This window comes from Pararge aegeria, chromosome 13 (genome assembly GCF_905163445.1).
Source record: "Pararge aegeria chromosome 13, ilParAegt1.1, whole genome shotgun sequence".
NCBI classification, from domain to species: Eukaryota; Metazoa; Arthropoda; class Insecta; order Lepidoptera; family Nymphalidae; genus Pararge; species Pararge aegeria.
In genome coordinates, this window is record NC_053192.1 from 11,957,326 (window position 1) to 11,983,459 (window position 26,134).

The window sequence follows — 26,134 nt, forward strand, 5'->3', positions numbered from 1 at the left end:
TTCAGAATTATAAATAAATGTTAATAGATTTAAGTCTTAAAACTCAATGGAAGTAAATTGTTCTAGTGTCACAAATAATTAATATATCGTAGAAACAAAATTTTATATATATTAAATTAAAATACATGGGTAAGAAAATTTATTGCACTCTGTAATTCCAATTTCATTTTACAATCACCATCATTCGTTTATTGCCTTTAATTAATCAAATATTATGTAGTCACACCACTAAACATTAAACAACTTCAGGTCAAATCACAGGGCATTACAATAATAACGAAATAACTTTTAAAATTCGCATTTAATTGTAGGTTAATTGGTTTAACCTACAAATGTGTCTACAAAAAATTGCATTCATTTTTTAAATGATTTTGATTAAGTAAGTTTCTTTTATAAAGAATACATTTTGTGTTTTGATTTAATCATGTAGATTATATAATTCTAAGTTTATTTTATTTTAAAGTTAAAATGAAATTGAAAACTATTTTTTTATCACTTTTTTATGCAGTATGTACTTTGGTAATTTTTTCTAAAAGTAATCAGTATTAAAGTCAAGTGACTCAATCAAATTTGAATATTGCTCGTTTCATACTTATTCATAGACTTTAAGATAATATTTATCATTCCTATTTGAGGGTCTTTGTATTATCTATAGTGTAAAATAGTTTCTAGAAAATTGTTCTTCATATATTCTTTACGTACTCACATGCGTTCTTGTAAGTATGTGAGTACGTACAACCCATGCGATTTTCGTTCGAAGTTTGAAGAGAAAATCGATCGGTGTTGTTGGTCTAAATCTAATTAAACCTGCCAAGTACGAGTCGGACTCGCGCACGAAGGGTTCCGTACTATTATCTATAAAAACGACAAAAAATCATGAATGTTGTATAAGAGCCCCCTTTAAATATTCATTTTATTCTGTTATTTAGTCTTTGTTATAGCGGCAGCAGAAATACATCATCCGTGAAAATTTTTATTGTCTTACTATCACGGTTCGTGAGATACAGACAGGCAGACATACAGGTAGACAGACAGACGGACGGACGGACGGACGAATGAACACTTAAAACCCTATAATCCTAAAAAGCTTTATTGCCATTCTTTACCTTCAATGTCACTGTGAAAAGGATGGCAATACTGTTAGACCTGATAAGAATTAAAGAATTAAAATGCGAGATGTCTCGTTTATGTCGTGCGTCGTATGTCTAGTAGTTAGCATGTTTAACTACGGTTCACAAGGTCCTGCTTTTGTATTGGGTCGGGCCTTTGACCACGAAAAACTTGTTTGGAATTTGGAATTTCTGTTCTCTCGCATTGGAGTAGATTGGTGGGCCATACTCTTTAACACTCTTCCCCTGTGAGGGAGAAGGACTGTGCCCAGCTGTGGGACAAGAATAGGTTCAGGGTGGTGGAGATTTATGTACAACAGATTATGGAGAATTATCGATAGATTGTCTTGCAACCATTTTACATGTGTTTGACAAAGCTTTCCTTAAAGCTTCATTGTGCATTTCGTGGCCTAAACATTGAATTAATTACATTTGTTGTCAGAAGGTGTATATATGATTTAGTTAATTAGTTGATTATTCAGTTAATTTGTTGAATTTAATGTTGATATGTAAAAAATAATGTTTGTGATTTTGTCAGTACAATTAATATAGGTGTATATTTTTGTTATTGTTTATATTTTTGTATATATAAAAGTGTGATAGTTGCTACTTTTAATAGTCCAATAGCATGGCACGTTTTAAGATAAAGAGCTGTATGACGCTCGACATATTTTTCGACAATCGTATTAACGAGTGTCGACAAAACCCAATTTCCGATGTACCAAACTGCACAATGGTATGGTTTTAGTCAAAGTAAAGGAAGTTTAACAGCCTCGTTGATATGTCTGTCTGAAGTCTTGGGTGCTATGTACTGGTCGGACCAAAGTTGTTGGTTTGAGTTTTACTGTTTAAAATCAAATTTTCAGTACCAGCCTAGAGTTAGGAAAATGTTGATGCTCACCTCCGTATCCGTGAGAGTAAGTTCTCGTATATCCTACTAATATTATAAATGTGAAAGTGTGGGTGTTTTGACATGGAAAAGAACATAGCCTACCTTTTATTCTTTAAGAAGTTCCCGAGGGAAGATTTAAAATTGTTAACGAGCGAAGCTTTAGACCCTATTCTGAAGTCCACGCAGGCAAAGTCGCGGGCAGAAGCTAGTAATGTTTTAATCGCTAAATGCCGCTTACCTGCACTATAGCCACGCCATAGGTGATTGTGTCCTTCTTTCAAGAAAATATAAAGAGACAAACCCTAAATTGTAAAACTTATGGTAAACTAAGGTGTAAGATTATGTTTTAGTTTATATAATGTTCTAATCCCTCCTGAAGAAGACGAACCCTTAGTTAACGATTTGCATGTTCGCAAGCGTAGATCCGTATTCGAGTTTTGAAACTCTGTAACGTCAGAGTAAATTGGAACTTATAAATCCCATCCTCAACCCAAAACTCCTTTTTTACTCAGGGTCTTGGTCATCTTAGACAACTAAGACGATCAATATCCCACGACGACGGGCGTAATCGGGGCGCCACTTGTACGTAAAAGAAGGGTGCTAAGATTTGGTCGAAGTTGGTCCCGTGCTGCAAAGGTCATCATCATCATCCACCGCTGGACATATGTATTAGGTTAGGCTGGACACGGCAAGACATCCGGTCTTTCCGTGTCCAGCAGCACTCAGCACTGTAGGATCACACTAATGGATTGGTTCCATTAGCTATGTGTATGTCACTTTGTCTCACGATTCATCAATCCCTATCCCTACTTAATATTATAAATGTCAATGTAAGTTTGTTTGTTACGCTTTCACGCAAAAACTACTTAACCGATCCTCATGAAACTTTGTACACATATTCTTGGAAGTAATATAGGATACTATTTATCCCAACATTAATCTCGAATCGAGCTTTGGGAGAGGGGATGAGTGTTTGACAATTTTACACCGTAACTCCGAATAATTTTAGTCGATTTAAATAATTGTTTTTGTGCTATAGAGGTGATATGTGTTTAATTTTGCCCAAACTGTGGTTGGAGATAGAGGAAAGAACTCCTAAGCGGACAGCAGCAAACCCCTCAGCTTAGCGATACTGAATACTTTAAATTTTTCTACAACTAAATTTAATGCCACATCAAAAAACAAAATCAAACGCAGACGAAGTCGAGGGCAACAGCTAGTAGTCTATAACAGTCCATGAAGGGTTTGCTTATAATAACCATGCTGGGCTGACGGGCTGGTGGTCGCAGTAGATGGTGGTAGAAGTGCAGAGTGATAGCGCGCCTAGTTTGAATGGACCGATAGAAGGACGGCGCGTGGCACGGAGGCCGTAAATCAGTGTGAGCCTACTAGGGTTTTCAGAAACACTCGAGCGGTCGGCCCAACGCAACCACACGGCCGACAACACCGACACTGTTTTGTTGCGCATACTTTAAATCCTTTGTATGGTAAGATACATAGAGGACGCTGCTGTCCGTACTCCGTTATATTGCGTTAGTCGCCTGGTACGACAAAGCACGTTTAAGTATTTTGTCGTAAGTACTTAAGGTACAAAGTACTTTATTTAATACATAAATTACTTACACAGTGGACGCTGCTGCCCGTTCTCCGTTATATTGCGTTAGTCGCCTGGTACGTTTAAGTACTTTGTCGTACACGTAATAAAATTATATACATAATACATAAACTACTCTGAAAAGTTCGAAATGCGTGCAAGGGATAAAACCGAAGGGGAGGCCACGGTGTTAAACAGTTTGTTATCACCGCTCAATTAGGTATACGAATAATAACTAGACACACATGTAGCGACGAATAGGTATATGATAATTAATTCAGCCGTTTTATAAATAATACGATCTAGATAAATTCACCGGCTGCGAACACAGTGTAAGGGCAGGGTAAGATAAAAAGCACGCCCCTGTATATTGTATACAGATTGCAGAACAATAGTGAATGCCTCCGACGATTTATATCTTTAGTCACAACAATTGCTGTCGTGTTTATCCTTTTTAAGGTCTAAATCGAAGTATTTTTTCGGCTTATAGTAGTTGGTTGGCAGTAATTTAGAAGAAGTTATTTTACGAAATGCTTATTGATTATAACAACGTTTTCTAGCACCTAATTCTGAGCCTTTTAATGACTTTTGGGCACGGGTCTCTCTTTTACGAAAGAGAGGGCTTCAGAGCATGGACTCACTTGAGTAAGTAAGCATACATAAAATAAATTACCCTTTTTTGGCCATAATGCAATAGGTACAGGAATTAAAATCATTATATTAGTTTTTTTTCAAAGCATATTTCAAGGTCATCGGGAAGTAACTAAGTAGGTTTCGATTTAAGTCAGCCTAATCTAAGTTAGAAAATATGCTGGGAAAGCTGTAGTTTTTTAATCGCCTTATACTTTAAGAATTACATGAAACGTTCACAGGGAGTTGCACGTTAAGAGACCATTAACTTAATAATTCGTCTTGTCAAGCCGACTTTGAGTAAAAGGGAGTGAGACACGGGCGGACATACCTACAGACAACATTACCCTTATAAGTTCACGATAAAAACATTGGGAAGAGGTGTTGTAATATTATTTTATCGCCAATTATGGTTCCATTTGGTAACGATTCTTAATACAATATCCAATAATACCTGTAATTTAACATCAAATTTACTGTCTTTAATGATAACAAGTTGTAAATCTCTCAAGTTACAAATACACCAATGCCTTTCAAAGCCCTTATATTCATAGCCTCTCGCCGTAGTAAGCCAATCGCGTGTTTAATTAGAGCAAGTATCTGATATCAGTAAACCTAAACAAGGCGCCAAAGATGGTTGCTTTGTTTTACTGTTTCTCTTCAGCCTCGTACTCTATTCACTGGATAGGTTCCTCTATGAAAAGAGAATATGCTTCTTTGTTCGTAAAGTTTATACTTATTTTTAGTCTGCCTTTAAGTGGTTAGTAACTATATGGGTACCTACGGATTATGAGGTCATTACAGATTCGGTTTCGAGTACAGGCCTAAATTTCTGGGAGGCTCCAGCTGTTACCACACTACTGGCGTCTGGCTAAGACGTGTCGCCAAGCGATGTAGCGTTCCGGTACAATGTTGCGGTCGGACCGTTTGGGTTGCGATACCGTTTAGGCCGCTACCATCTCTAACGCCACCATTATTTACCTACTAACAGGGACACTACTACTGAGATTACAGGCAAGGGCTAACTTTTAGAGGAAAAAAAAACTAGGATTTTTTATCGCCTGGCACCCCGTGCCTTAGAGAGCACGGTAAGCCGTCTTTCATTTAGAAAGGAGGCTTCTGACCAAATTGTTAGATTAATAAATCGAGGATAATGATGGTACCTAATATGAGGAAACTATGAGAAATTGATAAACATTTGACATTTGACGCTAAGAAAATTCGTACGGATTTTTTAAATAAAAGCAAGTTCCACGGAAAAACTGTTGTGTTCCATCATTAGAAGTTCGGAATGAAATATTTATCTGAGTACCTACCTCCATTATTGACAAAAAATGTCCTTAAACGCGTCGTCGCCATGCGTCGAAGAATAAAAAGATTGATTAGGAGTTAACTGTCCTTCCGCCTGTATTTTTTCACGTGACGAGAACCATTTCGTGCTGTGTACTTACTCTATGTCCGCCTTCAGAAAGCAAGCAAATTCTGTGCCATAATTCATCAAGGTTGGTTCACCAGTTTAAACTTGAAAAGGTAACAAATAGATAACCTTTCACTTATTCAGAATTTATAATATTACTGTGGATATAACGAGCAAAGTTCATAGTAGCAATATTTGTTGTTATGGAAAAGACATCGTCAAGACAAAAAGGTGCCGTATTTTGTTAAACACTGGTCCTATACATTTTTTAATATGAGACCGAAAATCATTATGCCATAATTGTTTAGTCCAATTTTTTCTTATAATACGTAGCAGTACCCATTCTCGAGTTACGAGCATACGGCTGTATTTTTATTTGGTTTCCTAACTACATAAAACCTTTATAACCATTAAACTCACTAGAAAAAACTTTACCTTACTAATTAAAAGGCTGCTTGATTAAGAGACGCGGTGAAATGCTCTCGATGACGACCAGATAACCGCTGACGTTTCTATGATCGATAGTTTGGAGGTTAAATAAAAAAAAAGTGGGAACTATTAATGTTGCAATTGACATACCTACTCTTTGAATATTACAATGGAAATGGCCGTTCACTATTGTTACGTAAAGAAACATAATTACGTGCTTATTTTTAAATTAACACGTTCACTGACGTTTTAAAGTTACTTTACTCATATTATCGGCTCAGGGTCACTCAGCGGGCGATGGAGAGAGCTATGATTGTTAAATATCTCTACGTGATTAGATCAGGAATGGGAAGATCCGTAGAAGAAGCGGATTTACCGACATAGCTCAACGAGTCGCGAAGCTGAAGTGACAATGGTTGGGGCACATAGCTTCGCGAACCTGAAATGACAATGGTTGGGGCACATAGCTAGGTGGAATCCCAAGGTGCGCGTTGGTAGACCCTCGAGAAGGTGGACTGATGACGTTTAGCCAATCGCAGGGAGCCGCTTGATCCATGCGACACAAGACCTTGGTATCTGGAACGCTACAAAAGACCTATGTCCAGCAGTGGATGACCATTGGCTGACATGATGATGATGGTGACTATAGTTTATAATTGTATTCATTTGACTTCCCGGTTACGATTTCCGATCGGATTACCTACTTTCCATTTTGATGAGCACCCCAATGGTAAATTATTAAGGTAGTTTAATTTTCATATGCAAAAAATAGGCTTTCAAAATATTCCAGGAGTATCTTCATTACGCTTTTCACGGATGTAAAAAATTCACTATTGATATTTGCCCAACCGAAAACCTACATATACATAAATGGTAACTGATATCACGGTACGTCATTTATAAATTTAGTATTGTTCACGGGCAAAAGACTATTTAAAAAAATATTCTTATACGAGAATGTAGTAACTCGTCAGATTTTGACAATAAACTATCTTTAATAATTTGTCTATACAAAGCATTCCGTCTCATAAACCATGTACATAAAAGGTTACATATACCTACGCCACATCGTTAAGCAGCGAACGTGTTAAGTGTTATTAATTAACGCTTATAAAAACGTACCCAAACTATGTAGAACTAATTAAAAGGTCGGCTCGGCTCGACTTGAGTAGGTGCGGTATAGTGTTGTCGATCTGTCGCCATGATAACCGACTCTACATTAAATGATCGATAGTTTTGGAGGTTGATTGCGCACTTATAAATTAGCTTCCGTTATTGAGATTGCAAGACAATAAATATATTGTTATTGTATATTGTTTTTCACCCTGTTGAAATTGAATAAAGACATATTTTATTTTAACTTTATGTCAATATTAACTTTATCTACGCTAGAAACAAGCGGCCAAGGACTTTTTAAGCTTTTTGGAACACCCCACAAAAGACCTATGTCCAGCAGTGGGTGTCAATGGGTTTTGATGAAGATGACTTATGATTCTTTATAAAAGATCTAATTAAAAGTGAGTGAATATTTAATTTGATTGTGTAATCGTTGTAATTGTTACATGATTTTAATAATATTAATTTACTGAATCTATTTATAAACTAAAATAACCTTTTATAACCTATGTAAAGAAAAACTAAATAAAATCTAAAACGGCCCCACCACCACCGCGGCGAGGCATAGTACAGGCAGTTTAAATTAGTCTACTTTTACAAACGGAACTTAAGATCATCTTTAGAGGATTCTTTCTTATATTTTGTTGGATACTGATAAAGCTTCTATCTAATAATAATTAGACGTGTTTCATATTTTTTTATTACTTTATTCTACCTATTGACTAAAATCTATACCACTGCACGGCTAGCATGGTCAGGAGACAATTATATCCCCAGGGAAAGAATAAAAAAATATCTTCTCCGACAGCTTTATCAAATGTTAGAGCACTGGTGCACAAGTCGAAATAATATATGTGACATAATAAATGGAGGTAAACTTCTGCTATTCCATGTTCCCGGGCTTTAGGAGGTGGATACGTTAATTATATCCCTCCTTAAGGGATATAATCGGGGGATATAATTATTATCTCCTGCCCGTGCTAGCCCTGCTTGAGTACGCTGAGAAACGTAGATAGGTGTAATATAATCTTATTTAGGTATTATAAACTTAGTAAAACAAATTGCTCACTTCCGTTCAATAATAATTTTTATTGTTATATAAAAAATTTAAATACTACTCAAATAATATATATTTTTCACGAACTCTATTTACTTATAGTATTTTTAATACGGAGACAAAAAAAAATTTTTGCAAGTAAGCAGTAGGTATTAGTAAGAGTTTAAAGTATAATTTAGAGAGCATTTTTGTCACAAATGAAATAATTTTAGTAATTTGTCATAAGTGATTGTAAATGGCTTAGATATATAATATATATATATAAAGACTATAGATACTGGACAAAATCCCGATAACCGTTTGCTATTTCTCTATTGCATTATCTCTAGTTATATTATTGAATGTATTATGTAGTTTCATTCTTAATAGCATAGCATTTATTGCTAATTTGTAACAAAATATACGTTAATTCGTATTTAATTAATGCTTTGATAAATGTTTTAGATTATCCAATGTCATAATGTTTTGGTTATCTATTATTATTAATGACGAAAACATTTTAATCATATATTTCTTTGTTCATCTATTTGCACATAGATGGCACTTTTGATGCGTACATTACATGTAAAATATGACATAGAAGTGAGTTGATGGCGATAACTAAATTCGTCTAATTAAAACTAAAACGCGCTTTGGTCTAAGAAGAAGCCCACAACAAACTTAGCCGGTTGTTTTCTCACATTGTCATTAAAAACTATTAAAGAAGCAACCTGGTTAGAGCAATAATTTACACCCAAGAAATTATCGTTGACGTAGTCCTTAATACTGTAATAGGCATACAATGAATGTGTTAGCTTAATTTGCTATAATCAACGAAAACCGGATAAATCTCTTTTTACCTAAAAACAAACAAGATACTAAATTGAAGTATATAGTGTCTGTTGACATTATATACTTCAATTTAGTATCTTGACTTTTGATCCAGCAATGGACTGTTGTCCATTGCTGGATCAAAAGTCTCTCCCAACCAGACGCAGCATATTAATCACACTGGGCTGGTGATCGCAGGAGATTGTAGTAGTAGCACAGACCATGTTGCTGTCCCTTCTCCGTTATATTCGTCTCCTGAAGAAAAGGGGTGAAGACAACTGTATTCTGATCTGCCGTCACCACACGGCACAGCAAATAAGTTATATTCATACATAACAAATTACCCGTTGTCGAGGCTTACAAACTAAGCTTTTCACGTTCACTGAATAAATTAACAAAATTTAACAAATCGTGGTTACTACACGATTGATTAATTCCTTAACGACAAGGCTGTTTGGAAGCAGGCCACTCCCTTCTCATCTCTCAAAAAACTGAAAAAATTCTAAAGATTGTTAAACCATAAAATTATGTTGGAAAACAGCAATCTGCTGAGTTTCTTGCCGACTCTTCTCCGTGGAATCTGTCTTCCGAACCGGTGGTAGAGTCACCACAAACAGACTGAATTGACGTTTCAAAAGTGCTTATATATTATTAGGCCTTCTTGAAATAAATGAATTCTGAATTTTTTGAAATAATAAATATACAACGACAATTCACACATCGCCTTCTAGCCCCAAAGTAAGCGTAACTTGTGTTATGGGTACTTAGATGACTGATGAATATTTTCATGAATAATATACATAAATACTTATAGTTGGTATACATATAAACACTCAGACACTGAAAAATATTCATGTTCATCACACAAGCATTTTCCGGTTGTGGGAATCGAACCCCCGGCCTTGGACTCAGAAAGCAGGATCGCTGTCCACTGCGCCAATCGTCCGTTCACTGTGTATCTACTTCCGTTAGTTAACGCGTGCTTCTATTCAATCGTTACAAATGGTGTTATATATCGTTAATTTATAGATTTTTTGTTAGTAGCTTAATAGCATTTCAAAGTGATGACAAATTTTGTAGTCATAAGGTTTCCGTTAGGGTGTCGTGGACTGACCTTTATTATGTAAACGTAAATTGATATGTCAGCGTTATATGATCGTTCTCTTTCACTAACTAATAGCATCGAGACGGCCGATTGGCGCAGTGGGCAGTGACCAAGCTTTGTGAGTCCAAGCCTGTGGGTTCGATTCCCACAACTGGAAAAACGTTTGTGTGATTATGGTGATTGAATGGTGTTTTTTGTGTATGGGTGTTTATTTGTATATATAAGTGTTTATGTATATTATTTATAAAAAAAATCATCAGTCATCTTAGTACCCATAACACAAGCTACGCTTACTTTGGGGCTAGATGACGATGTTTGTAGTGTCGTAGTTTATTTTTTATTTATTTATTTTCGGGTGTACGGGTGTTGAATCGGTGATAGCCCAGTGGTTAGGACTTCACTTCCCGAGTTCGAGTCCCTTATGTTCGTTTAATGTAATGAAAAAAATATGTCCTGCTTTAATGGTAAAGGACATAGTGAGGAATCTGCATGCCTGACAGTTGTCTATAATGTACCCAAAGGCGTGTGGGGTCCACCTAAACGCACTGGGCCAGCGTCGACTACTGCCTAAGCCCTCCTCATAATCGGAGGAGACCCGTGCCATTGAATCGATCGTGTTGAAGTTTTGGACATATTAAGCTCGTATTCTGGAGCTGCTGTTAAAAGTTACTCACGGGGTTTGAAAAATAACATCTGTTGTCTATGCATGGATTGACCGCTTAACTAATCTTAATGCTATTTAGCATAGCATATAATTTGCATCCTGGAGACGGCCTTAGGATGTATTTTATCCCGGGAAATAAGGGGGTTCTGCGGGATATTCCTGTGAGAGAAAATTCAGAAATTATAAATTCCCCTGACGGGAATCCCCTGACACCCGAGATGCGGGAAGTTTGAGGTACTTCCCACAATGATCACACACGTACACAGATATATTTTCATTTTATTTAATTATTACCTAACGTAGCGTATGGTTGTGCTGCAAACTGTTTGAGCGGACGAACTGCAGTTGATGTGTTTAGTTGGAAAGCCTTTCTATTTGCCTTAATTTTTTATCTTATATTTCTTGCCATAGACTACAAAAAAAGTTTTCAAAGTTACTTATAGGTCGCTATTTAAGAATTTTACTGTTATACTAACTATATATGGGTTTACGTGCAAATAATTCTTGTAGAATGTACTTATCTGCAGAAAAAATAATATTAGTGGATTTTCTCATAGGAAATGGGTTAAATGCAATTACAGTCGAACCTGGATTTTTATTAACGACTTTCGTAATCCTTTGTAAGAGTAATTTTTCACGTCTCTACCTTATAAGTGTGACTGTTCTGGTCTTCTGTAAGTAAAAAATCAAATCGTTTTTGTATTTGTTTTTTTAATGATTATTTATTATGGTTAAAACAGAAGATATCTGAATCATTTTAGATTTTTTTTTAATGATTATTTATTATGGTTAAAACAGAAGATATCTGAATCATTTTAGATTTTTTTTTAATGATTATTTATTATGGTTAAAACAGAAGATATATGAATCATTTTAGATTATTTTTTTTAAAAGTGTTATAAACTTTGTCTTTATTTAAAATCTCACTAATCCAGGCCCGAGTGTATTATTGTATTACCTTCGCGGTAGTAATTGAGTGTTGTTATTCCAGTACAAAAATAATATTGTGTTAGTTAATAGTTTTGCCGCAATAAATTAATTTCTGTGGTGACGCTTGTGTTTTATTACTCACAAAATCTCCTACCGAAATTAATACGTAGGCCCACGTGCCAATGGGCGTGATGTTGGCGCTTATCAAACAAATCATGTCGCGATAAGCGATGTTTATCTTGTCCGAGGCGAGCGAGCGCTGAGAGCGACGTTGATGTCGAATACAAGGGCTCAGTGCGTAGCTCGTAGCGTTATCGGAAAAGCGCGGGAAAAGCGGCGGCTATCAGCCATTCAGCCTGCTAGTCGTACCTCAGTAGGCTCTCGGCCGCCGTTGGAGATGGACGTGACCGCGCGCGCTGTAGTACTCGCACTCGCGGCATTCGCGGTCGCGATCGCGCGCGCCCACATGACGCCCGTCTCCCACGACAACATACTCCGAATACAACTCTGGGACGCGGAAGGACTGAGCCGGGAAACCGTAACAACGGAACCCTCGACCACAGTTCTTAATAAACATCACAGAGTAAAAGTTAACTTGGACGAATTGTATGATGCGATGATGGGTGATGAGTATCACGGTGCGGAAAGGTTTGCGCGGCACAAAGTTAGGCACAAGAGACGACGATCTCGACAGAGTGGGACCGATCTACCGTGGAGGTTCCATTCGGGTTCAGGGTTGCGGAACGTGGCGGTTTTCGACGACGACGTACCCTGGGACGTGATTGAGGGAAGAAACTCGCGGAGCGTGAACGCAAGTGCTGTGAGTGTTTCAAGTGCCCCAGTGAATGTGGAGAGGGATGTGTCCCCGCCGATGAAGCTGCGTCAGGACGAAGAGGTAATGATCTAGGGCAAACATCCTTCTGTAGGTACACGCCTTTCAGCCTTATCGTCGCCTCGAGGTGGTTAATAGCTATTCAATGTACCTACCCTGTGTTAACACCGCGAGCTCTTTTATTCAGGTCTCCCTTTCAGTTTGAATCCTTGTGGGGCGATCTCTTGATAAAGGTGAATACCCTTCATTGTTTTTAAAATATGTTTTTCTCGCTGAATGCAGATTGTATCGCACCGGCCGGCGTCGGAATGGAGTGAAATATTTTTAAGGGGAATTCACTTTTATCAGCAGATGTATTTACGATTACGAGTGAATTGAGTATTCGTTATGGAAGATAAGACTTGTACCTCGTGATATTTTCGAAGTTTGTTATCGCGTATTGAGTAATAAATTTTAGGAAATTCACGGAAGTTACTGTTATCAATGCGCTTCATATGATAGCTGTTATATCTGAGATTATCCGTTAACTGTTTAGTTTTGAAAACAAACTTGCTCGACCCTACAACGTTTTTTTATTTCAAATTTTATATAAACTCTGTACCTAATTATTAGCTATTATATTAAAATTTTACATTTTGTAATGGGAACATACATTAGTCATCTACAAAAATAAGTTTATTTTTTTGTGATATAATTATGACTAACAGGTATCGGTATTTTACAGTTTATAATTACATGTTATTAATTTATAAGTGGATATCATACAGTATTTTTATTAGATAACATGTGAAAAAATAATGTACACAGAGCGCGAAAGTACCTAGATCAAACATTAGGAACCTTTGAATTCGAATCGCTTACTTATGTGACTGTAAATATAAAATAATAAATTTAAAATATTCAAAAACTTAATAATGACCATAAACCATACCTGGACATCTTTCTACTCATAGCTACCTATTAATATAATTTTTTATCGTAATCATTAAATTACCTATTATTTATATAAGTTAATATAGACAATATTCTCGATAGTAAATTGATAACTTATCTTTAAACTTACACTTCGAGTTGTGGTTTAATTTAATACAACATCGTTACCTGTGTTACGTAGACAATTACCTCCACGATTAATAAGATATTACAACTGTCCAGTTATATTTGATCGAAAACCGAGAAATGGGTTACGTTCTCAATTTCTTTCTTTTTAACTTATACAATTACAATATTAATCAATTGAAAAAAAAGTGTACACCTATATTGATGTAGGATATATTTTGAAATTGTTGTTATGAAATTTGTTATATTTAATCTGCTGTCCTATAAATAGGAATATCTCTCCTCTGGTGCTAATCTAAGAAATAATGATATAACGCTATCCGTTAAACTTGGAAACGCCTCGAAATAATTAAAAAACTGAAGGTCGGTTGTAAGGTTAGAATACAAAGCCTACGTGGGTATTATACGAGTATATTTGTATAAAAACCTGGTTGGAAAGTTCTTTCTAACGATATGCCATAAGCTAGTCAAAAAAACTCGATTGGCTTTTACATACGCCTATGACTCAAATAATATTTTGACAGTGTTAGACACACACAGGTTTGCAGCGTTTCGACTAACCCAATCTTCACTTACCCGATAAAAAAGCTTGTATGTGAATTGAGGTTCTAACCAGGTTGCTTTTTAAATAGTTTTAAATGACTATGAGATGGTGATAACGAAAAGAATACCCAGCAAAGTTTCTTGTGGGCTTCTGCTTGGAACATGGCTCATTTGGAAAGCTCGTAGCTTTAGTTTGCGAATGTATTATAGCCATCATCTCACTACTATGTACGCATTTATTGCCCTTATTTGAATAAGGAAACATTTTACTCTGACTGACAGACATTTGATGACTGAACTCTTCAAATATTATAGGCACACCGCACACGTGCGTTATGAGCAGTTGACTTTTGGGTACTAGGTATAACTTAGATATTATTTGCGAACCTACCCACTAAAAATCTTAAAGATTATTTGTGAGGATACTTTCCCCGTCGTGGAAATACAAGGAAAGTATCCTAGTTTGGAAAGCATTGAACACTATTATTACGAAACATTTTGTGTTTAGTTGCTTAGTAATTATTGAGATTGTTACAATGTTTTATGTAGTTTTTAAGAGATCAAATAAAGCTATTATTATTATTTTTCTTAAATAAATATAAATATCCGTCCAGGTAAAATGACATAAAAAATCAACTATTTTACCCCAATGTTGAGGACTCGAAAATGAAAAAACAAAATTACATGAAATACAGTAAGATAAACAAACGAAGACGTAATATTTCTTAAAATTTCAATGTCAAAATAATCGGCTCAGTTTTGGTTTAGGAAACGGGAATACGAAACGTCGATCTCGTTAATTTTTTATCGGTAAAATTGGTTTGAGCCGCAGCTGTCGCACTCCATAGGAAAATACATGAGGAGGTCAAGCTCAGGGCTCCGGCAGTAGTTTTTTCAAATAGGTGCCTATTCATCAAATTTGTCGCAGCTAGATCATCGTCTTAATAGATCGATGATGACACACAAAGACCTTGCTTCGTTCGGTCCTATAAGCTCGAAACTTAATTACCTACATTTCCCTACGCAAGCTAAGTGGACCGCCGTTTGTGGCATCTTATTGCAGTAAAAAAATTATGTCAATTTTAGCTACTTGCTAAGTTTGTGTGCAGAAATTTCACTGAATATCTAAAGAAGGGCGACGATTTTTCCCTTGTGGTTTTATGAGTCGGAGGTCACGGCAGCAGGGCTAGTACAGGCAGGAGACAAAAATTATATCCCCCGATTATATCCCCTGACAAGGGATGTTATTAACGTGTCCACCTGCTAAAGCACGGGAACAGGGAATAGGAAGTTTAACCCCGTTTGATACAGCTGTGGGAGAAGATATATTTGTATCCTTTCCCCGTGGATATAATTGTCTCCTGCCCATGCTAACCGAACAGAATTAGAATTTTTCTGAATTTTCTCTGGTGCGGTCTGGTAGGAGGCTTCGGATGTTGCTAATTACTACTCTGCAGTGGTATGCATACTGTATCATTGTATTATTATCGACAGGTTACCCCACGATGATTTCCTTCACTTCACGTTCACAATATCACTTACCCCAAGATATTTTAGTTGCCTCAATTAAAAACGCACAAAACTCCGTAAAGTTAGAGGTGGTTTCCCGGAGATGGAACTCGGCTCCTGAAAGGTAGCGGCCCTAACCACTAAGCTATCAAGGCTTCATCAACCTAATTATAATACCCAATTGAAAAATAGAAAATAGTTCAAATTAATAGAAACGAGTAACTACTAGTCTATATCTACTTGTAACTATTTAGTAGATCTATTTGCATTCCCAGACAGTCGACCGCAACATTGATACAAGCGAGGAATATCCGAGCAAGGCAAGGTGCAATTTCTGCAACATTCCTACAGTTTGAAGATTGTTTCATGCTTAAGCTTACATGTCTGCGTATTTCGCCAAATATGACGAAATAAGATGTTAATTTGTTCTCGAGGTGAAAATGTCCGACCGTCGGTAGGGTGGTGACCGTCGTCGGTCGTCGGTAGGGTGGTAACCCTACCGACAAAGACTAACTAGCCACGGCCAAAGCTTCCCACCAGACCAGACCAGAGAACATTCAGAATGCCGGGAATCGAGCCCGGGACCTCAATTCACAGCGCTCACCGTTGCGCCAGGGATTTTGTCTAAAAGTAAATAATAGTAAATTAAGTAGGTGTCTACATATTTAAACGCACAAAAAAACCATTGGTTTAAGTTAAAACTTAAAATATAAAAAAATTACATATCGTGACGAACGCATTCAGCAGTACAGTAACCTATACACGTGTTTTATGGAAATAAATCTTAATATTTGAGCTGTGAAAAATCCAATTATAATGAGGACGTAACGAGAAAACACCGCTACATTAAAACCAAACAACGTAATAAATCCGCCAATCCTATTTAGGTTTCCATGTCTACGGAGTTAATACTTAATGGAAACGGTAGGGAGACGTTCTGATGTTAAATAGGATGCAAAAAGCTGACGCAAACGGATCTTATACAATAGGAAAACATGTTGAAATAAAAGCTGCCCGGAAAATTAAATATTAATACAATTATTCCCAATAAACATTTATATTAGTTTACTAAAATATTGCGATTTGGGCAACAAGGATACATTTTGTACTATTAAATGACTAAAATGTACGTAAATATCAAGTGTCAATTTACCACAGCACTCAATTTTTTTTGGTCTTGAATTCATTAAATACACTTTTAAATTAGTTGAGCTTTTGGGGACAGAGGTCGTCCGGGGTACTTGCTTCTGAACGCCATGCTTGATTCTGCCAGTGAGCAGCATTGTGGGTCAGTGACGACATCTTTATTCTTCTCTCACTCTCTATTTTCTCGTCTTGATTCAAATAGTCAATTTGAACATTTCTTTATTCAAAAAGTTTTTACTATTTTATTGCAATTTAAAAACTTGACTACATTTTGAAAGGACGCAAATTACTGACATCGCTTGCGTAGCAATAGCCCCGCACCTTTATGACTGTGATCGTACATTAACACTAATATAATATTATTGGCATTAATGTACGTTTTTTTTGTATTCCACAACAAGTAAGCCTCTAACCAAGTAGTATGTGAAGGTAGAAACTTACTACCGTTTCGTGCAGCATTACTAGTGTTGCCCAAATGCAAGAACAAGACGAGACTTAGCCAGTCTTGGTCTTGGTCTTGCGCCAATACACCTGGTCTTGGTCTTGGTCTTGGTCTTGCGCTCCCAGTCTTGGTCTTGGTCTTGGTCTTGCAGCAAGAGTCTTGCAAGTCTTGCAATTACCTATTAGTCTATTACTATTTATTAAAGTTTACTTTAAATCTTAGAAAAACGTATTAGAATTGGAACATTGTGAGCTTGAATTAACATAGCCATAGTAAAGATCAAGCAGATTAATAAATAACTGAAGATTTGATAAGAAATTCGAAAAATCAACTGACCTATATGTCGTTTTCCATGGAAGTAACTGTTTCTTAATAAACATTTATGATTTATAAGCTTACATTTGCTAAAACATGTAAAAAAACAAATTAATTACAATAACTTGACTGTATTTTAAAGAACAATACTTATCTGTCTAGAAAGAGATTGAACCCTCAACTTATAAGAAATTTAATAAAAGAGTTTTACGATTTATCATTTATTTGAATAAAAAATAAAATACAACACAAATCAACAGCTTTATCATTAGGTTATGATACTTTATATCAATTCTTTTGACCAAGAATTAATACAAAGTAACCATCTGGCTGACTCATCACTTAACCTATTTCTATGTTTTCTAATTACTAATGATGCTTTAGAAAATAACCTCTCAGCAGGTACTGAAGTTGCAGGTATTGAGAGAAAATCACGGGCCATTTTCGATAAAATCGGATACTCTGTCTCATGCGTCCTCCACCAATCTAAAATCACCAATCTGAAACTTATTTATTCTTTGGAACACCTGTAGGTACTCTTAAAATTCGAAATTATTTTGCATGAATAGTGTCAAATGTTATGATTTCGGCGCGGCGGCAACGATTGTTTTAGATTTCAAAAGAAGCCGCCGGCGCGTGTATCATAACCATGTACTTCCGAAAAGCGGCAAATTTCTTTGAGAAGTAAGTACAAAACCTTTGATGCCGCATTATCAAAGTGCCGATGGTTAAAACATAACTATGCATGCACTCAGTTTGATTTTAATAGATATTTTTTTATTCGCTATGTTTATGGTATTAGTCGTAATGCGCATAGGTCCAGTTTTTCATATTCTTTGATATAGTTTTTTGCGTCTCATAGAATTCCTAAGCGTACCTACCTACCTATACACCGAACTGTTACACCTAACTACTCCGTGAAATAGCGCTAAGTCCTAGCTGCAAGACGCAAGAGTCTTGCAGGCTATGTCTTGTTCTTGCTCAAGTCTTGCACGGTCAGTCTTGGTCTTGGTCTTGCTAAAAATACGCGGTCTTGTTCTTGGTCTTGGTCTTGCAAAAACGCAAGAACAAGACCAAGACTGCAAGACCAAGACTGAATTTGGGCAACACTAAGCATTACGCTGCCTACAAATCTTCAAAGGTTTAAAGATAAGAAGAAAGAGAAGAAGTAGAGTCTTAGTATTAATTTGGACTCTATCGTGGAGCGGAGTGACACACAATTTTGAGGTGACTATATATATATGTTTCTAACCTTGCGCACAGTCATATCAGTGTAGCTTCTTGTCATTGTAATTTCATATCATAAGCGGGTGACATGTTCTGTGGGAGCAGCCTTGTTAAGCATCAGCCATGGATCAATATTCATATGCAACATTGCATATGCAAGGCGTATAAAGCACCGAGAACTACGCAACAGTGGAACAGTTCCTTTGCGTGCGCTTGAAAAACAAACATTCAAAGCCTCCATCTATCGCTTGACTGTTTTCATTATTTATTCAACGGCGCCCACTCCATATTATTCTCTCGAGTGTGTTGCGAACCCTTTGCAATTTTTGACATTCGACCTTACACAAATTGTTAACCCAATTGTAGCAAGGGTTACGCCTTCCGAATAAATAATGAATGAATATTTTTATTCGCTTTCATTGAACTTATGAATTTGCTCATGCATTCTGTTAGGTTACTGGTCGATCATTAGGTATTGTATTGTACTTCTTAAAATACTTTTTTTTAAAGTGTTTATTCTATAATTCTGTTGCCGCGTTCTTCATCCGGGTTTATTATGATTTTTGAATTTCTTGGGATAAAAATTAGCCTATTTTACTTTCCTTATTTTTAACTAATTCTTTGTCAAAAATCAAATAGATTTGTTTATTTAACTAAGCAACGGCGAACGTGAAGGAAGGACAAAACAACAAACAAACACATTTTAACATTTATGTATATTAATAAGGATTTCTTTGATTACTAACTCACTAAATGATACAGAAATACGTACTTATATACGAATACGTATTTGCAGGAAAGAATAAATAAATAAGAAGAAAGGAAAAAAATATTTACGTAATGGATTCACGAAATGTCACTCTATTATACATTTAATGAATAAAGAGGAAATCCGCCGGCGACATTTCTAAAAAACCAACTCATAGTGAAAGGCATCTCTTGTTATTAATTAAAAATGATATACCTACCTACCCATTAAAATGGATGCAATCATCGGCGGATCAATATGCCCTTGGCATTTAAAGGGTATCGAGAAATGGGAGTACGGACGTCCATTAAATAATGAAAGTAAACTTATAAGAGCTTGATCGATTGAGATAAATACGTCGTTTAAAGTGTACTTAATAATATCCGCAGCTGAAACAAAAGAGATTTCGTGTCACTAAAATGTTTAACAGTAAAAAAGCGTATATGATTATGATAATTTTATATACGCTTTTATAACTTTACTGCAATCTCAACTGGTGGTAACAGTTGATGCATTCTAAGATGGTAGCAGGCTAACCCTTTAGGGATTATGGTAGTCATACCTCTAATCGGTTTCTACGCGACATCGCAAAACGCTTAGCGACACTTCTTTGTCGGTAGGGTGGTAACTAGCCACGGCCAAAGCCACCCACTAGACCAGACCAGAAAAAAATCTGAAATTATAAATTCCCAAATTGCGCTTCCCGGCAATCGAGCCAAACCTCGTACTTAAATTCTCAGCGCTCACTGTTACGCCAGGGAGGTCGTTAAATAAGTTAAATGGTGAAGGAAAACATCGTGAGGGACCTTACAAGCCTTAGAGTTTTTCATAATGGTTGAGCAAATTTGTACAGCATCTAGGACTTTTGCCTAATTCTTTTTCATTTTGGGAGGATACCTGTACCATATTGGGATCTTAATGGATTGGTAATGATGATGAATGTTAGCTTCTTTAGTTGTGTTCCTGCCAATGGGGAAGGCCAGTTTACCGAAACTTTTGCCTATATCTGGGATAAAATTATGCCGTAGGTACAATGGCAACAAAGTTTATTGTTTAAATGCCGCGGGAACTGTCTCCAGTTGCTTTTTAGAATACAAAGCATTCTAAATCTGTCTCCAAGACGCAAGGTAACTCATTGCCGAATTTCGTTAAGATTGGCAAAGTGGATGAGCTAAGCATAGAAAAACACCTCAACAATTCAAACAATCAGACACACTTTCGAAATAAAATTAAAATAATAATAAAATTAGATAATTCAAAAAAAAATAAAAATGGCTGCGCCCAAACTGGCTGTACATCCGTTACATGATATAATTAGATTTTATTTCAAATATTGTATTATAAAAGTAACATTATATATTATAGATTACTTCTAAATCTTTGAAGAAGGAATCGATTGTAACATATTCGTTAGTTGTAAGAAAATAATAAACGTGCATTAAATGACAAATAGTTCATGATTTTAGTATAGCTAACTACATATTTAGGACATGCTATTAACAGAGTTAAGGCAGCAATGTGACCGGTTTCTACATTATCTATTAAACTGAGACACAAATCCAGCAAAATTCATATGCTTAATCTAAGAAATAAGTCTCAAATTTTTGGTCGGCCAGACGGCAGTGAGGTTGAGCCTTAAGACTTAAGTGGGTGGTCTCAAGTTCGATTCCCACAGGGCCAATTAGAGTATTTACCATTTCTTAATTGGCTTAAGTTGGCTATTCCATCGGAAAAGTTGCCATAGACTTTTTTGTATTATATATTTTCGTCCACATGGACACTAACCATCATCAATTTTATCAGGCGGCTTACTACCATCGCTTCAAGCAGTATTATTTTAGTATTGAAAAAATTGCCGTGCCGTGCAACGTGGCCGTCTAGTCGCGGCAGATGAGAGCCCAGCTGTGGATTACAGGTTAGGACTGAAGGCTATTGATTGACGATGACGTTTGGTATTAGAATTTTAGAATTAATTCTAATTTCTAGGAGGTCAAGGTATGTAAAATGAATTGTCATTTTGAAATAATACTGTTTTAAGCCTCCTGAAAGATAAAAGAAACAAATAAGCTATATTGAATTCACCCCTAAGGTAAATTGGTATCAATTGTAAAACTTGATTACGTAAAGTCAGTATAGGTACGTGTTTCTAGTTTCGAATTCGATTTTGCCGATTCAAAGTTCAAAGAGAAAGAGGAAATCAAAAAAGTCTTCGAGTCACTGGGCATCGCAATATGATTGGCGATTCGATTGGCTATCGGCGTTATCGAATATGTATCGAGATGTCCGCGTCTGGTGTAATAACTGGTCGGTGGCAACCCTGACCACGCATACGCCCGCCGCCCGCAGGGCTGTCGGCCTGGCCGCCCGGATATTAGGCACAAATCAATAATTTCCCTCACTACGGACGATATGAAACACTAATAGAGTCTGATTGAATCGCTCACCTGCTACGTCGATTTTGTACGCGCGAGCTAGTTATTAGCGTAAATAACTTCGCGCTTATGAAATATTGTTCGGTTATGAAACCGAATTGACCGGCGCAGTTTGTTTATTGTTGTTCAATATTTGTTGCTCGCGATTATTTGTCCGTTTTTGCTCCAAAAGTCGTCATCATCATCATCATCATCATCATTTCAACCAATGGACGTCCACTGCTGGACATGGGTCTTTTGTAGGGAGTTCCACAATTCACGGTCCTGGGCCGCTTGCCTGCAGCGGCTCCCAGCGACTCGTCTGATGTCATCTGTCCACCCCGTTGGCGGCCGACCTTCGCTGCGTTTACCGGTGCGGGATCGCCATTCCAGCACCAAAAATATACCAATTAAATTATTCTTATCGGCAGACGTATGTATGACGTAATATTTTTTCCATACATGGCATATAAAAATTGGCGATCCCGTATGCCACCGTTGTTTCATTATGTTATTCAAGTTGGTAGCTGTTTTGAAAATGGTGAAGTATTATCACATTGCGATTAAAGTTTAATCACCATTCGTGATACGTAGGCATCTAAAACACTTACACACGTTTAGAAAGTTAGACAGATCCATACTTTGTATTGCAGAGCTTATTATTGTTATATTATTTCTATTTACTCATTTTATCAAAAGCTCGGTTATGTACTCGGCTTCTTACAGTAATGACACCTTTAACAATATCGTTGCAGGTTCTGATAAAATAAATAAAATGCCCAATAAATAATCTAATTATTGCCTACTTTTCTTAACCTATTTTAGGTTATTTTTGTTTATGAGTAAAATTATTTTAATTTAAATATTAAAAATTACAAAATAAGAAAAAATAAAGTATTTTATAATTATTTTAAAAAAAAATGACTAATTGTTATTTTTATTTTAAGAATAATATATATTAATTCTATTTGTTTAGCAACTAGGGCTCAGTTATTATTATACAACTTAGGCTAAAATAACGAATTAATGAAAACCAAATAACAATAACAAATTAGCTTTAATAAGTTAAGACGGTAAATAATATATAAGAAACGCCCAACTTTACATTTTATTCAAGATTTTCTGATTATTCACGCGCAGTGAGCCTGTAAACTGCTACAATAGAATAAAAGTGCTTTCCAAAGTTCCCGGCCTTAGAATATTCTTTAAGTTTGCAAAGTGAACTTTTAAGTCGCTTAGGGAGCCCGCTTCTTTATTATTCGTTATTGAAATGAAAAAATAAGATTATTTTAATGAAACATTTGAACGTTCACGTTTTCAATATCTATTTACATTTTATTCTTTAATAGCTGTTGACCGCGTAATTTGTCTGTGTTTATTACGGTTTTTATAAATCTCGTGGGAGCCGTTCGTTTGCCTGGGCTAAAAGGAGCCTGCCTATGTTTTAAGTTAATAAGTGGCTTAGTTGGGGCATAAAATAAGGACAAACAAACAGACAAACACACTTTCGTATTTCTACTATGGATGGATGTAATAGTAGGTCTATCAAGCGACTTGGTCTAAGTTTGTTTTGGGTTTATTCTCTGTTTTCCTAGACTTAAATGTACCTATCCCATAGGGCCATATCCGTTTATACAGGATGAAATCAACCTGGCGAAGTTTGACTACAATCAGTTCAGTGGTTTAGGCGTGTGAAAGTGTCAACTACAGAAGTCTGACTAAGCCGTCTAGACACACCAATCGTGCGGTGAGTGCGGAGTAGAGCGAGGCAAGGAAATGACCCATACTACGGGCGCCAGATCCATTCCCAGCTTCTCGCGACGCTTTTTAGACCTTGTCGGCATTTATCACGAAAAGCGTCAAACCAGCGTATCTTACCTCTATACGTGTTTATTAGTATGTACTGTTATTTTTTTAAAGGTTAAATTTCGCTTCAACAAACGTAGAGTCCACTGTGCCGTGCCTCGGAGAGTACGTTAAGTTGCAGTACACGGTAGTGAACACATAATTTGTGATAGTAATCGTTAAATCTTGCTAACCCGCTTTGTAGGATCGTGGGGGGTCAATGCACTAAATGTCTCTATGAGAGAGGAATTTATTTTTTTAAAATAAATAAATATACGACAATACACACATCGCCATCTAGCCCCAAAGTAAGCGTAGCTTGTGTTATGGGTACTAAGATGTCTGATGAATATTATTATGAATAATATACATAAATACTTAGAATATACATATACACCCTGACACTGAAAAACATTCATGCTGGTCACACAAACATTTTCCAGTACTGGGAATCGAACCCACGGTCTTGGACTCAGAAGGCAGGGTCGCTGCAAACTGCGCCAATCGGTGGGCAGTGGAATATTTATAGACTGAGGATGAATGATGTGAGGGAAGGTGATACATACCATAGTCCACAGGCATTGAAACCAATATATTTTTAGAAACAGCATCCTTAATTTTTTAGCCATTAATTTACTTTCATTATCGTCAACCCATTAACGGCCCATTACAAGGCACAGGTCTCTTCTCAGAATCAGAAGGGTTTAGTTCGTAGTCTACCATGCTGGCCAAGTGCGGATTGATAGACTTCACACGCACTTAAGAACGTTATGGAGAACTCTCAGGCATGTAGGTTTCCTCAGACGTTTTCCTTCAGCGTTAAAGCAAGTGATATTTAAATTACTTAAATTAAGAACGCACATAACTCCGAAAAGTTAGTTGTGCATGCCGGGGCTCGACCTCGGTCTCCACAAAAGGAATCCGCTTTTTTAAATTTTAAGCGCCATGAAAAAGCGCTAAAGTTCAAATATTCGATTTCTGGTGATTGAATGAATTGAGAGAGAGTTACTTATGTTAAAACCTCTTTTGAATTTCATTACTCTCATAAATACCCTAAAACAGATTCTTATTAAGATACATAATATTTATCTCCGGCCGTAAGAACGTTAAGCGTCAATTTTCCTATTTACCCTGAAATTGCTTACTTAATTTAACAGTCATGTAATTTGATTTTATTTCCACGATAATAAGGGCTGTAGGGTACTTTAATTAAGTTCAATAAAACTCGTTATTGTTATGCGGCCAATAAAACACTTGTTTATATATTCTTTAACGCGAGAGTGCCTTTTGAAGTACCGTAATCCTATACCTACTCAGTCTTTCCGAGATCAGCTCTGTCGGCGATTCAATTAGTATTAAAACAAATTTCCGAAAATGCAATTTTGGTGCATTGTTGTAGTGTAGGCATTTAGTGATGATAATCAGGACAGAGCGATAGCTTATGTGTTACCTTAGGCACAGGGTTATCAATTGCCCGTGGTTCCCGGGCACGATACAACGTGTAACGGAATTACGAAATACTGTTGAAGGGTGCATAAGTATATTTCATAAGAAATCACCCTGTAAAATATTAAATCAAAAGAAGAATATTAATTTTTCCATACAAAAGAATTCAAAACATTATCAGTGTTTACAACCCTATTGAAGATAAAAGAACGACACGTGCATAGTAGCTACGTTACGCGACGCGTACCTAATAAAGTGATTCGAGTCACTTGATTTTACTTTTGCATGAAGGGCTGTGTCTCATTGCTTTCTGTAAAAAGTATGGTAATGGTTTACTCAAAAACGATTAGCGTTTCGGTTTCACAGATAAGTTACATGTGACTTAAAAAAATGTAGTTCTAAAGCCTCTGAAGTATTATTTCGGTTTTTATTAACACGTTGTATAGGGCTTTAGAGCTTAGACCCACTATTGTCTTCCAATGCATGTTGGCGGGTTTTAACGATTACCAAAAGCTTTTAATGATTATCAAACGTTTGTGATAATAACCGGGATAGATGGCATAGCATATTCGCCTAGGCACGTGGCGTACATACTGCCAATTTCCTAACTTGCGGTTGGTAAGCTTTTTTTTCTTAAAAAAACCCAATGTTATTATTGAGCCCGATCCGGGATCGAACCAATTGCGTGATCGTAATTTAACGCGCTAACCACTACACTTACGAGACAGTTAAATAAAAGATTACTGTTACATTGGAAAGTAGGTAAAAAGCGTGAATCTTAACCCAGTTTTTAATTAAAATTAAGTGTAATAAGGTAGCTGCATGGTGTGATTAAATGATGGGCCATATACAGTTCTT

The 26,134-nt window shown here is 36.4% G+C and overlaps 1 protein-coding gene across 1 annotated transcript in view; it reads left to right on the forward strand.

The window, feature by feature from the left end:
- Positions 1-11,643: 11,643 nt before the first annotated feature.
- LOC120628750 (G-protein coupled receptor Mth2-like) overlaps positions 11,644-26,134 on the forward strand; it is a 131,212-nt gene continuing 116,721 nt past the window's right edge. The window contains exon 1 of the mRNA XM_039897356.1: positions 11,644-12,648. Coding sequence (XP_039753290.1) covers positions 12,028-12,648 — 621 coding nt within the window. The 5' untranslated portion in view covers positions 11,644-12,027. The remainder of the gene's footprint in view (positions 12,649-26,134) is intronic.